The sequence below is a fragment of the Dendrobates tinctorius genome, unplaced genomic scaffold (assembly GCF_039654945.1).
Source record: "Dendrobates tinctorius isolate UK_male_01 unplaced genomic scaffold, ASM3965494v1 ptg000035l, whole genome shotgun sequence".
In the NCBI taxonomy this organism is placed as follows: Eukaryota; Metazoa; Chordata; class Amphibia; order Anura; family Dendrobatidae; genus Dendrobates; species Dendrobates tinctorius.
Genome location: NW_027361703.1, coordinates 24,221,095 through 24,235,003, shown reverse-complemented (window position 1 = coordinate 24,235,003; position 13,909 = coordinate 24,221,095). Strand labels below are relative to the sequence as shown.

General features: G+C 48.1%; 1 protein-coding gene across 2 annotated transcripts in view; it reads right to left on the bottom strand.

Moving 5' to 3' along the window:
- Nucleotides 1-1,406, bottom strand: part of TES (testin LIM domain protein) — a 167,052-nt gene extending 165,646 nt beyond the window's left edge. The window contains exon 1 of one of the 2 annotated variants that reach the window (XM_073573338.1): nucleotides 1,192-1,406. In XM_073573338.1, the coding sequence (XP_073429439.1) occupies nucleotides 1,192-1,218 (27 nt within the window). In that variant the 5' untranslated portion in view covers nucleotides 1,219-1,406. The remainder of the gene's footprint in view (nucleotides 1-1,191) is intronic. The other variant, XM_073573337.1, reaches the window with a different exon arrangement.
- Nucleotides 1,407-13,909: the final 12,503 nt, after the last annotated feature.

Genomic DNA, 13,909 nt, shown 5'->3' with positions numbered 1-13,909 from the left:
TGCACAGGAAGGTGGGGGGGAGTGCTATAATACACGGGAAGGTGGGGGAGTGCTATAATACACGGGAAGGTGGGGGGGTGCTATAATACACGGGAAGGTGGGGGGGTGCTATAATACACAGGAAGGTGGGGGAGTGCTATAATACACGGGAAGGTGGGGGGGTGCTATAATACACGGGAAGGTGGGGGAGTGCTATAATACACGGGAAGGTGGGGGAGTGCTATAATACACGGGAAGGTGGGGGGGTGCTATAATACACAGGAAGGTGGGGGGGTGCTATAATACACAGGAAGGTGGGGGAGTGCTATAATACACGGGAAGGTGGGGGGGTGCTATAATACACAGGAAGGTGGGGGGGTGCTATAATACACGGGAAGGTGGGGGAGTGCTATAATACACAGGAAGGTGGGGGAGTGCTATAATACACGGGAAGGTGGGGGGGTGCTATAATACACAGGAAGGTGGGGGAGTGCTATAATACACGGGAAGGTGGGGGGGTGCTATAATACACAGGAAGGTGGGGGGGTGCTATAATACACAGGAAGGTGGGGGAGTGCTATAATACACAGGAAGGTGGGGGAGTGCTATAATACACAGGAAGGTGGGGGAGTGCTATAATACACAGGAAGGTGGGGGAGTGCTATAATACACAGGAAGGTGGGGGAGTGCTATAATACACAGGAAGGTGGGGGAGTGCTATAATACACAGGAAGGTGGGGGGGTGCTATAATACACAGGAAGGTGGGGGAGTGCTATAATACACGGGAAGGTGGGGGGGTGCTATAATACACAGGAAGGTGGGGGGGTGCTATAATACACAGGAAGGTGGGGGAGTGCTATAATACACGGGAAGGTGGGGGGGTGCTATAATACACAGGAAGGTGGGGGGGTGCTATAATACACAGGAAGGTGGGGGGTGCTATAATACACAGGAAGGTGGGGGAGTGCTATAATACACGGGAAGGTGGGGGGGTGCTATAATACACAGGAAGGTGGGGGGGTGCTATAATACACAGGAAGGTGGGGGAGTGCTATAATACACGGGAAGGTGGGGGGGTGCTATAATACACGGGAAGGTGGGGGGGGTGCTATAATACACGGGAAGGTGGGGGGGGTGCTATAATACACGGGAAGGTGGGGGGGTGCACGACAATACACAGGTAGGTGTCCTTCACAGCTGCACCCTCTCACCTTCTTCACTTTGCTCTCCAGCTCCATCCTGCGCCCCAGCCCTATGTGGCAGCTGCCTGCTCTCTGTCCGCTCACTGCCGCCTCAGTGCAGGACTCAGGGGCAGGATGCTTGTAGCTAAAGGACCTTTGGTGACATCATCACCATGTGACCAGTAACCTGTGTGGGCGGAGTCCGGCTGCAGGCTGCGCTGTTGGGGAAGTTTCACTTAGTTTCAGTGTGATGTGTCGTCCCATGAGCAGGTAATAGTGGACCGCGCACTATGGAGCCTGGGGACACGTCACTGGTGTATGCCTGGGTCCCAACTGCGCCTATACACAACCAATGCTGCAGGGCTATGTGTGGCGGGCTCTCGTACTGAGCCCTGCAGTGTCAGGCTGTGTGTAATGTACAGCTGCAGGGGCTGACATATTCACATTAGGCAGCGTATCACAAGGAGTGCGCGCCTAGCCAACTGCTGCTGCTGCAACTCTACGTGTGTAGTGTACGTGGTGCAAGGCTGTGTGTGTGTGAGGTGTGCACGGTGACGGGCTGTTTGTGTGTGAGATGTGCACTGTGCAGAGCTGTGTGTGAGGGGTGAAAGGCTGTGTGTGAGATGTGCACTGCAGAGCTGTGTGTGTGAGATGTGCACGGTGACGGGCTGTGTGTGTGTGAGGTGTGCACGGTGACGGGCTGTGTGTGTGTGAGATGTGCACTGTGCAGAGCTGTGTGTGTGAGATGTGCACGGTGCAGAGCTGTGTGTGTGAGGTGAAAGGCTGTGTGTGTGTGTGTGAGATGTGCACTGTGCAGAGCTGTGTGTGTGAGATGTGCACGGTGCAGAGCTGTGTGTGTGAGGTGTGCACGGTGAGGGCTGTGTGTGTGAGGTGTGCACGGTGAGGGCTGTGTGTGAGGGGTGCACGGTGCAGAGCTGTGTGTGAGGGGTGCACGGTGCAGAGCTGTGTGTGTGAGGGGTGCACGGTGAGGGCTGTGTGTGTGAGGTGTGCACGGTGCAGAGCTGTGTGTGAGGGGTGCACGGTGCAGAGCTGTGTGTGAGGGGTGCACGGTGCAGAGCTGTGTGTGTGAGGGGTGCACGGTGAGGGCTGTGTGTCAGGTGTGCACAGTGCAGAGCTGTGTGTGTGAGGTGTGCACAGTGACGGGCTGTGTGTGTGAGGTGTGCACGGTGAGGGCTGTGTGTAAGGTGTGCACAGTGCAGAGCTGTGTGTGTGAGGTGTGCACGGTGAGGGCTGTGTGTGTGAGGTGTGCACGGTGCAGAGCTGTGTGTGTGAGATGTGCACGGTGCAGAGCTGTGTGTGTGAGGTGTGCACAGTGATGGGCTGTGTGCACTGTGCAGGGCTTTGTGTGTGGGTGTGTATGGTCTAGGGCTGTGTGTGTGAGGTGACCACAGTGCAGGGCTGTGTGTGAGGAGTGCGGGTGTGCAGGGCTGTGTGTGTGGGGTGACCACGGTGCAAAACTTGTGTGTGAGGTGGAGAGCTCTGTGTGTGAGGTGGGCACGGTGGAGAGCTGTGTGTGAGGCGTGAGCGGTGCAGAGCTGTGTGTGAGGTGTGCACAGGTAGAGCTATGTGTGGTGCAGAGCTGTGTGTGAGGTGTGCACAGGTAGAGCTATGTGTGGTGTAGAGCTGTGTGTGTGCGCAATGCAGAGCTGTGTGAGGCGGGCACGGTGCAGAGCTGTGTGTGAGGCTTGCGCGGTGCAGAGCTGTGTGTGTGTGCGAGGCGTGCACGCACGGTGGAGAGCTGTGTGTGTGTGAGGTATACGTGGTGCAGACTTGTGTATATGAGGGGCATGGTGCACAGCTGTGTAAGGTGTGCATCTTGTGAAGGGCATGATGTAGAGCGGTGTGATGTTTGCATTGTGTGCATGGCGCTGAGCTGTGGGTGTCATTTCTGCAAGGTGCACAGCTGTGTGTTTGCAGTGTGCATGTTGCAGAGCTGTGTGTGTGAATGTAACAAGTTAACAGCTGTGGGTTAGAGGCAAATGTCAGCTGTTCAAAACAGCTGACACGTGGCAGGAAAGATGTGAGCTCTGCACTGGAGCCCAAGGCCGGGATCACACTACCGTGTGTGATGTGAGAAACTCGCACGAGTCTCCGGTCCTGAGTGCCGTCGGCAGTGCCGGGTGTTGATGCGAGAGACTCGTGTGAGCATACCTCCCAACTTTTGAAGAAGGGAAAGAGGGACAAAGGCTGTGGCAAATTTTAAGCCACACCCAGACCACACCCATTTCACAACTAGTCACACCCATGTCCACATCCCAAACACCCATTTAGCACTGCTGATCACACTGACTTGTACTGAGGGCACAGTGGCTGGTACTGTGGGCACACTGACTGGTACTGAGGAAAAGAAAACAGAAAAAAGAAAACGGGGAAAGAAAGAACAGAGAAAGAACGAACAGGGAGAGAGAATGAAAGAGGGGAAAGAAAGAACAGAGAAAGCACAGTGAGAAAGGGGAAAGAAAAAATAGAAATAGAGAGAAAGACAGAACAGAGAGAGAAAGAAAAAGGACAAAAAAAGAACAGAGAGAAAAAAAGAGAGAACAGAGAGACAAAGAAAGAATAGAGAGAAAGATGGGAAGAAAGAACAGAGAGAGAGAAAGAAAACAGAGAGAAAAAGAACAGAGAGGGAGGAAAAAAGGGGAAAGAAAGAGTGGACAGAAAAAAAAACAGAAAAGAGGAAAGAAAGAAGAGAGAGAAAAAGTGGAAAGAAAGAATAGAGAGAAAGAAAGATGGGAAGAAAGAACAGAGAGAGAAAGAAAAGAGAAAAAGAACAGGGGGAGGAAAAAAGGGGAGGGAAAGAAAGAATAGTGGGTGAGAGAAACAAAGAGTGGAAAGAAATAAAGAAAGAACAGAGAAAGAAATTGTGGACAGAAAAAAAGAAAGAGGAAAGAAAGAACAGAGAGAGAGAAAGAAAGAGGGGAAAGAAATAAAGAACAGAGAGAGAAAGAGTTGACAGAAAAAAAGAAAGAGCAGGAAAGAAAGAACAGATGGAGAGAGAAAGAGGGGAAAAAAAGTGGACAGAAAAAAACAGAAAAAAGAAAGAGGAAAGAAAGAACAGAGGGAGAGAGAAAGAGGGGAAAGAAATAAAGAAAGAACAGAGAGAAAGAGTGGACAGAAAAAAAGAACAGAAAAAAAAGAAAGCGCAGGAAAGAAAGAACAGAGGAAGAGAGAAAGAGGGGAAAGAAAGAACAGAGAAAGAAAGAGTGGACAGAAAAAAAGGAAAGAAAGAACAGAGAGGGAGAGAGAAAGAAAGGGGAAAGAAATAAAGAACAGAAAAAGAAAGAACAGAGAGAGCGAAAGAAAGAACAGAAAGAAAAAAAAAGAACAGAGAAAGGAAGAGGGGAAAGAAAGAGAAGAAAGAAAGAACAGAGAGAAAGAAAGATTAGAGAAAGAAAAAACAGAGAGAGATTCTATAAAGATACTATAGCAGCCCGGCTCCCATTGTAGTGCCCACTTGAGCCTCCGGGTGCAGGACATATCATGATCCGCTCACATGGCCAGCATCCCCAAGTCTAAGGCGATCCCGCTGTCTGCGCTGTCGGAGGAGGACATGGTGATGGATCTGAAACATTCCCAGAAGTGTCTGCATGGTTCAGTCACAATCTCCTCCCGAAATTACCTCATTTCTGGTGGAACGTCACGTGCGAATTTCAAAGTGCTCCTCGGGGCTCCGCTGTGTCCGCGGGAAAAATAAGCTCCCGGCCGGGGCAGTGTCCCACTGGATCTGGAACGGTTGAGAGATATGACTGCTCCCCACCATACACCTTGTACTTGCACGGCTCTGCACACCTCATACACACGGTTCCACTTGTTTGGCATTGGGTTCCAGTCGCCGCACAGCAGGAATCCCAAGCCTTGCATTCTGCAGTCTCCCATTCCTCTCCGGCCACACAGGAGGCTGCTCAGCAGACTAGTCGACCCAGGTGCTCTGCTCAAACCAGCTCTGTAGGTTTGGTTGCTGCTGCCACCTCTGGTCCAGCTATAGCAACGCATGCTAGTCAGCAGCGAGCTACTCCTGGGACTAAGTCCTCCTCTCAGTCCACTGAGCATGCCCGTGGGACGATCTCATTGGAGATCGGAGGTCACATGCTCAGGTCCTTCTCCAGCTCAGATTGGATCATCAGGAAGGTCCCGGAAGGATGCTGCTATAAAAGAGTCAGAGTCACATGGCCGCACAGTCATGCGCTAGTATAGACAAAGATTAGACCATGTGGAGTGAGTGGTGTATGCGTGTATGAATGTCTCTGGTGAATGACTCATTGGAAACCTCTACCCTTGGTACGCATGTGTTGTGCAGTCTAGCCTGTCAAGCTTCCAGGTCTAGGTGTAGGTAGAGGCTGAGTTAGAGACTAGAATCAGAGTCCACCGGTGGCTCTACTCGCCACAGTGCACGTGCTCGACGCTTCTCCTTGGTCAGCGTCTATAGTGGTGTCCGCAGGTGCGACGCCACGTGCTCAGAAGGTCTAGAGGGACTCTGACCCCGTGTCCTTGGGGCAGAGTTTCGTGACCACATTCTGAGCGCCCCCTTGCCGAGCTCTGTGAGTGCTAACAGACTCCGACATTTAAGTTTTGCGGTACTGCGGCTCTATGACGTAACAGAGTCTGCTCCTGTTCACACCAGGTGACGTTAACCCACGTATGACCTTTGTATACTGCCATATACATCCGCCATTACTAAGCAGCAGTTTACCACCTCTGCACGGTGGACCCCGGGCTGCGAATGAACCTACTATCATGATATTATTTGGTGCTTTTCGCCAGCCCGTAACACCGCATTGTATGCCTCGTACACACACGGCTCCGCTCCTTACACCTCGCGCACACGGCTCCACTCCGTACACCTCATACACACGCGGCTCCGCTCCATACACCTCTCCGCTCCATACACCTCTCCGCTCCGTACACACGGCTCCTCTCCATACACCTCATACACACGCGGCTCTGTTCCGTACACCTCATACACACGTGGCTCCGCTCCGTACACACACGGCTCCGCTCTGTACACCTCATACACACGTGGCTCCACTCCGTACACCTTGTACACACACGGCTCCACTCTACACATGGTTCCGCTCTGTTCGCCTCGTACTCATGTGGTTCTGCTCTGTACACCTCATACACACGTGGTTCCACTCCGTACACCTCGTACACACACGGCTCTGTTCCATACACTTCATACACACACGGCTCCGCTCCGTACACCTTGTACACACACAGCTCTGCTACATCCACCCTGTAAATCCCTCCTGACCCCACACATAAACTTCCCCCATCGAGCACCATGACAACCAGCACAGCAGACTCCTGCATACACCGAGGCCCCTGATCATGTGATCCCTGACTCCTCCCCTCCTGTGACCTCATCACAGGTCCTGTGCTCACAGAACAGCTCAGCTACGTCATTGCTGGGATTTATCAGTGAGGGGCTGCGGTGGCCGGTGGGTCTCTCTGGGAGGGCGTAGATGGGGTCGGTGCATGGGGAGGTGTGGCGGCTCAGTGCTATGCGGGAAAAATAAGCTCCCGGGCGGGACAGCGGGTGGGGGGGTCAAAATCGGGACTGTCCCGCCAGACACGGGACGGTTGGGAGGTGTGAGTTTCTCGCATCACACACGATAGTGTGATCCCGGCCTAAATCAAAGTGAGGCAGTCAGACGTGGGCGTCGCCTGCTTCTTATCCAAGTCAGTGCTATTTATTTAGTTGTCTTGCATAGTGGCATGGTGAGTGCTTCCTGGTTGCTTCCCAGTAGTTGCTCATGGTAGTTCTTGGTTTTTATTTGTTAGCTATTGACCCAGGGTTTCCCTTCAGTTTTTTGGGGTTTTATGATGCCAGCTTTGGATTTACTCTTGTACCTGACTACATCATCCGTGTCACCAGACATCAGTTATCCGGCAACAGCAGTCTGGGAAGGGCTCTGTGGACATTTCACGGCGCACTTGTTCAATCCAACAATCCAAAATGGCACAACTGCAAACTTTGTAAGACTTGGCTGTCCACCTAAACTGATATCACAAACAAGGAAAACAAGAATCAGGCAAGATGACCGTGGTCACTGTAGGAGCTGCAGAGATTCACAGCTGAGGTGGAAGACTCTATCCACAGGAAACTTATTAGGCTGGAGTCACACCAGCATATCACATCTGATGTGAGAACATTGGATGCGATATGCTAATGACCCTCGGCTCCTACTGTGCTGTAAGCCACAGCCGAGTGTCATGCTACTCTTTTTCGATCTTCTCGCACAGCTGCGGAGAAAGTAATTTCTCTTCTCCCCTGCTACTGGTGTCAGTGTATATCGCACAGCACTTGGGTGATATCTGAGTGCTGTGCATTGTGTCACGAGCACCCAAAGACTTGTATGGGTGCGAGTGAGCCGAGACTCGGGGCGAGTCTCTGTGCCAATCGCAGCATGCTGCGATTGTTCTCACAACTCTCGTGAATCCGAGCTACCCCATAGAGTAACACTAGGCCAAGTGCTATGCAATATTTTATCGCATAGCGCTCGGCTATGTTGTACGGTAGTGTGACTCCGGCCTTATTCTTATTAATCTTCACTAATCTGACCTTTATGGAAGAGTGGCAAGAAGAAAAACATTTTTAAAAGCAAGCCATAAGAAGTCCCATTTGCTGTTTGCAAAAAGGCATGTTTTCCTGTGCCCTATTTACTTTTGCTGATTGATTTTACTGACATTTCAATATTTCTTTATTTTTTGAGGCTTGTTGTTTAGCTAACTAGACTGTGGAGACCCGAGTGTCCTAAACAGTGCCTTGCCCCCTCCCTCAATCCCGTAATGAAACATGGCCAGGCCTAGATGAGTTGAAACAAGTCGGTCACAGTTTATTAATTACATAAACAGTAAAAGGCAATTACATGTCATAACGGACTCATTGACGAAGGCTCTAACCACGACCAACAGGCACGCAGGCCAATGAGCGGTTAGGAACCTTTGCCTTCCTCCACATCTTCCGCCATGGAGGATCATGTGAATGACCTACACAGGACTCCGACCAACACCAGTCAACATTAGGACCTGTTCAAGTCCGTCCTGCAAGCCGGATAAAAATATTTCTAAGCCAATATCCCTGAGGTGAATTCTATCCGTTCTCAATAATGCCAAGTTATCGCCTTACAGCTGGTGGTGACGAACCACAATACCGCATTTACCGCTCACTAATTTTGCCATCCGCCCGTTAATTTTTCTCCTTGCGCGCTCTATGGCTTTTACTTCTCTTGCACTGCGCCAGACAGCTCGTGGTATTATCTCCGACCACACCAAAACCATATTTGTGAAAAAACATGTGAAACGTTCGATGTCTGTTTTCATTATTGTATAAAGTTCGGCGATTTTGCATTTTCCGAGATCATTGCCACCAACGTGTATCACCAATATTACCGGCTGTTTAGCCCTCTTGGAGATGTCAACTACCTCTGAAAACACCTGTTGCCATTGGAGCCCTATGATTCCTCTCCAGTTGATCTGTAATCCCAGGAAGCCTAGACTTTTTCTTCCAGGCCGACGCTCAGCCCGTTTTGCCACCCAGTAAACATATGAATGTCCTAAAACCCAAACTTTGGGTTTATAGACGCCTGTAAGAGACAAAATGTGTTACTTGAGCAAATCAGGTCTTATGTATCTGGCGAAACGTGGATTTCCAACGACCCATTCTCTGCACTTCGGCCTCCGATACTCCTGCCCTAGCTGCCTCATTAGCTGCCCTGATTCGGAAAGAATGCGTCCTGTATTCCTTTGAATTAGCGCCAGTTTTGTCTAAGCACTGCTTGAAAATTGCCTGAAATTGATATTTGGTGAGAGGGGACCTGTCTGTATCTGAGAGAAAAAATCTGCTTGCGTGTCTTATTACTGTGTATCTTTTGACTATTTTTAATGGGCATACTTGGCCATTTAACTAGGACCCACATGCTCCTTCCAGTGGCATCGCACTTGGATTTTCGCACACGAATGCGCAGAGCGTCGCTACATATGACTATGTCCTCGTTAGCTAATTAAACGCCTTCCTTCGCTATTTTTGACCGCGGCAACAATTCGCCAATGCGCAGCACACCAAAAAAGGCGATAATGAAGGCTGTTGATATGAGGGTCTCCTCGTATTGCGACTTGCATATTGATAGGGATATTAAAATAATGTCATGCAATAATCTAAGTGAAATGGGGCGATGACATTCCTGACTCGGTTGTTGCCTTTTCCATCCTTTAATAGCTTGTTGATGAAAAAGAACTTAGTAGCATCTGCCCAACCAATTAGTTGAAAGAAAAAGGTTATTCCCGATAATTTCTGTTGTGCTGATGTACCTGAAGCCTTCTTTCCTTGAGCCCAATCAAGAATTCTGTCATAACTTCGCTTCTCACTCGGTCGGACTTATCAACCGGCCTACCTTGAATTAGAGAGGACCACTCCTCCCAAGCCTTACCATAGACCTGCCTGGTAGCCGGTGTAGCTGAGGCGCGGTTTAAGGGCATCAGTGATTGGCCACTGTGTTCCATAGGGATGGAGGACACTGGATACCTGATGGCTGCGCATTGGGAAGAAGGACTTTGAAGGCCTGCCAATCAGAAGATAACAGTGAGTTAATGAGATTGTCATCTACCTCTGCCACTAATGTGGCCCGGCATCAGATGTTGTTTTTTAAGCATAGCAGCGCAAACTGGCTTAAGAGAGCGTGTAAAGCGAGGATGAAGATGACGTATGGTTCAAGCTCTATGCGGTTCTCTGATTTTTCGTACCCCATAGCTCCACTGATGATACTATTGTGAAAATTTTCCACAGGGCTGGATCGCGCCCCCAAATTGATGTGGTCCATAGCTTCAGCCAGCTGCCTTTGCGCCATTGTTTTTTGTAGATTGCACCGAAACCCTCTTTGTTATGCCAACCTACCGCAAGCCCTAGGTCCTTGCTTGATGTTTCTTTTGCCATGACGCAGGTATGGCCGTTGTAAGATTGTAGGAACATCTTCCATACTAGCAAGTCTGCCTTCAACGAGCGAGTGATTCTAATTCTATGGCCCGGCTATGAAATGCCCTTGGTTGCCAACGATAATCGGCGAGAGAAGGCTCTGCCAAACAGAATTACACGGCTGGCGAATGTCAACAGACCCATTAAGGCCTTTATCTGTTGGAGGGTGGATTTTTTACTTTACAGAAGCATTCCAACATTTGCATTGTTATCTGTATCTTTTTGAGGGATTAGCGAAAAACCATCACATTAGTGTCTATTTCAATGCAATGGAAAGGCAGTACGTTACATAGTCCGACTGTTTTCATGTGATAACGGTACACCGAAATGCCGTGATATCAAAATTCACGGCGCTGTGGAGAAAGTGAATAGCGCCCCCCAGTGTCGGAATTTCTCCGGGGTCTCGGCTGCCGGGGGTAGCCGAGACCCCAGAGAACATGAATCGGTTGGTTTTTACCGACCCCACTTTTGCGATCGCCGTTATTAACCCTATAATGGCGACCGCAAAAAAAAGCCGCAATTGTGCATTAAATTTCTCTTTCCTCTGATGTGATCGCACATCAGAGGAGAGAGAAAGAGGGTCCCCGATCCCCCCCCCGGTACCTCTCCTTGGTCCTCTGTCCCCTCCCGGTGGTCCTGCGTCTCGCCGACGTCCTCCGGTGGGCGCCGCCATCTTGGATCCGGGGAAAATGGCGGGCGCATGCGCAGTGCGACATCCGGGAATCTGTCGGCTCCGGCTGGCAGATTCCATTCATTCATTTTGATCACGATGATAAACTATCATCGTGATCAAAATTAACAAAATAGTACATAATCCCCCCCCGTTTATCACCCCCTTAGTTAGGTCAACATAACAAAATAAAGAAAATATTTTTTTTTTCAGTTTTCCATTAGGGTTAGGGCTAGGGTTAGGGTTGGGCTAGGGTTAGGGTTAGGGTTGGACTAGGGCTAGGGTTAGCGTTGGGCTAGGGTTAGGGTTGGACTAGGGTTAGGGCTAGGGTTAGAATTAGGGTTAGGGCGAACTAGGATTAGGGTTAGAATTACGATTAGGGATTAGGGTTGGGATTAGGGGTGTGTTGGGGTTAGGGTTGCAGCAAGAATTGAGGGGTTTCCACTATTTACCAACTTTGGTGGTCTAAAAATTGGGTCTAAAAAATCACTTTTGTGGAAATAAAAAAGACTTTTTATTTTCACAGCTCTACGTTTATAAACTTCTGTGAAGCGCTTGGGGGTTCAAAGTGCTCACCACACATCTAGATAAGTTCCTTAGAGGGTCTAATTTCCAAAATGGGGTCACTTGTGGGGGGTTTCCACTGTTTAGGCCCATCAGGGGCTCTGCAAACGCAACATGATGCCCGTAGACCATTCCATCAAAGTCTGCTTTCCAAAATGGCACTCCTTCCCTTCCAAGCTCTCCCATGCGCCCAAACAGTGGTTCCCCCCCACATAAGGGGTATAAGCGTACTCAGGACAAATCGCACAATAACTGTGGGGGTATGATTTCTCCTGTTACCCTTGTAAAAATTTAGGGGCGAAAAGATCATTTTTGTGGAAAAAAATGGATTTCTTATTTTCACGGCTTTACGTTATAAACTTCTATGAAGCACTTGAAGGTTCAAAGTGCTCACCACAAATCTAGATAAGTTCCTTAAGGGGTCTAGTTTCCAAAATGGGGTCACTTGTCGGAGGTTTCCACTGTTTAGGCACATTAAGGGCTCTCCGAACGCAACATGGCATCCGATCTCAATTCCAGCCAATTCTGCGTTGAAAAAGTCAAGCGGCGCTCCATCCCTTGCGAGCTCTGCCATGTGCTGAAAAAGTTGTTTACCCCCACATATGGGGTATCGGCGTATTCAGGAGAAATTGTACAACAAATTTTGTGGTTGTTTTTCTCTTTTAACACTTGTGAAAATAAAAAAAATTGGTTCTGAAGTAAATTTTTTGCAAAAAAAAGTTAAATGTTAATTTTTTCCTTCCACATTGCTTTAGTTCCTGTGAAGCACTTAAAGGGTTAATAAACTTCTTGAATGTGGTTTTGAGCACCTTGAGGGGTCTAGTTTTTAGAATGGTGCCACTTTTGGGTATTTTCTGTCATGTACACCCCTCAAAATGACTTTAAATATGATGTGGTCCCTAAAAAAAATGGTTTTGTAAATTTTGTAAAAATGGTCAACATTTAACCCTTATAACTTCTTAACAAAAAAAAATTTTGCTTCCAAAATTTTGGTGATGTAAAGTAGACATGTGGGAAATGTAATTTATTAAGAAATTTTGGTGACACATCTCTCTGATTTAAGGGCATAAACATTTAAAGTTTTAAAATTGCAAAATTTTCAAAATTTTTGCCATATTTCCGTTTTTTTCATAAATAAACACAAGACTTATCGAAGAAATGTTACCACTAATATGAAGTACAATATGTCACAAAAAAACATTCTCAGAATCAGCGGGATCCATTAAAGCGTTCCAGAGTTATAACCTCATAAAGGGACAGTGGTCAGAATTGTAAAAATTGGCCTGGTCATTAAGCTGCAAACTGGCTCTGTCGCTAAGGGGTTAACTCAGCAAACATTAGGGGTAAATTACATTACATGTACATGGTAACATCACAGGTACATTTAAACATAACAGGTATGTAATCTTTAACATTACAGGTACGTTTTAAACATAACAGGCACAAAACATAACAGGTACAAACTTAGTGGCTTAAATCATTTTGTCTTGCCATGCCACACATCCATTATCTGAAACATAGTAAGCGGCAAACTTATCTGGGCAACTTCCACTGTGGTTCTCATATGGTGAAATTGGTAATCATGCAATGTAACGGGTTCCTCAGGTTGTAAGCTTGGTCGCTCTGTTACCATGATGTAGTTGTGCAGAACTACACATGCTTTCATAACCTCATCAATAGTGTCAATTTTTAGATTAATGGATATGCACAAAATGCGCCATTTCGATACCAGCAATCCAAATGTACACTCCACGGTTCTTCGTGCCCTTGTCAATCTGTAGTTGAAATTTTTTTGGTGTGATTTAAGTTCCCACTTGAGTATGGTTTAATGAGGTTGGCACACATTTGGAACGCCTCATCACCAATAACAACAAAAGGCATTGGCGGTCCATCAGTGTTGGGCAGAGGTCGTGGCGGCGGAAAATTAAAATCATTCCCATACAGACATTGGCCCATGTTTGAGTTTTTGAACGTCTGCGAGTCATTGCCTCGTCCAATTGAGCCCATGTCCACGGCAACGAATCTACAATCGGCATCCGCAATAGACATTAGAACAATAGAAAAATATTTTTATAATTGAAGTACTCTGTTCCACTTCCAGATGGTTTCATAATCCTAATGTGTTTGCCATCCACAGCCCCCACACAGTTAGGAAAATTGCACATTTTCTGGAGTTTGGAAGCATTTTCAATCCAGAGTTCACTTGTGGATTGGGGGAGGAATTCTTGTCACAGAATGCCAACTAAAGCACGACAAGTGTCTAAAATAATCCCAGAAAGGGTGGATACTCCAATCCGGAATTGGAAATGTAATGAGGACAATGTCTCTCCAGTAGCCAGGAATCTGTGCAAAAGAAAATGAAAAACAAAAATCAGTACACTGCTTAGGGATAGGGTAGGGTTAGGGTTATTTGTGGCAATAGTTTCTTTTCCAACACTACGTACCTCAGGGTGACCAAGAGACATTCCTCAGCTGGAATTGCTCGACGGAGCTGTGTGTCCTGCCTGGCAATGGATCCTTGG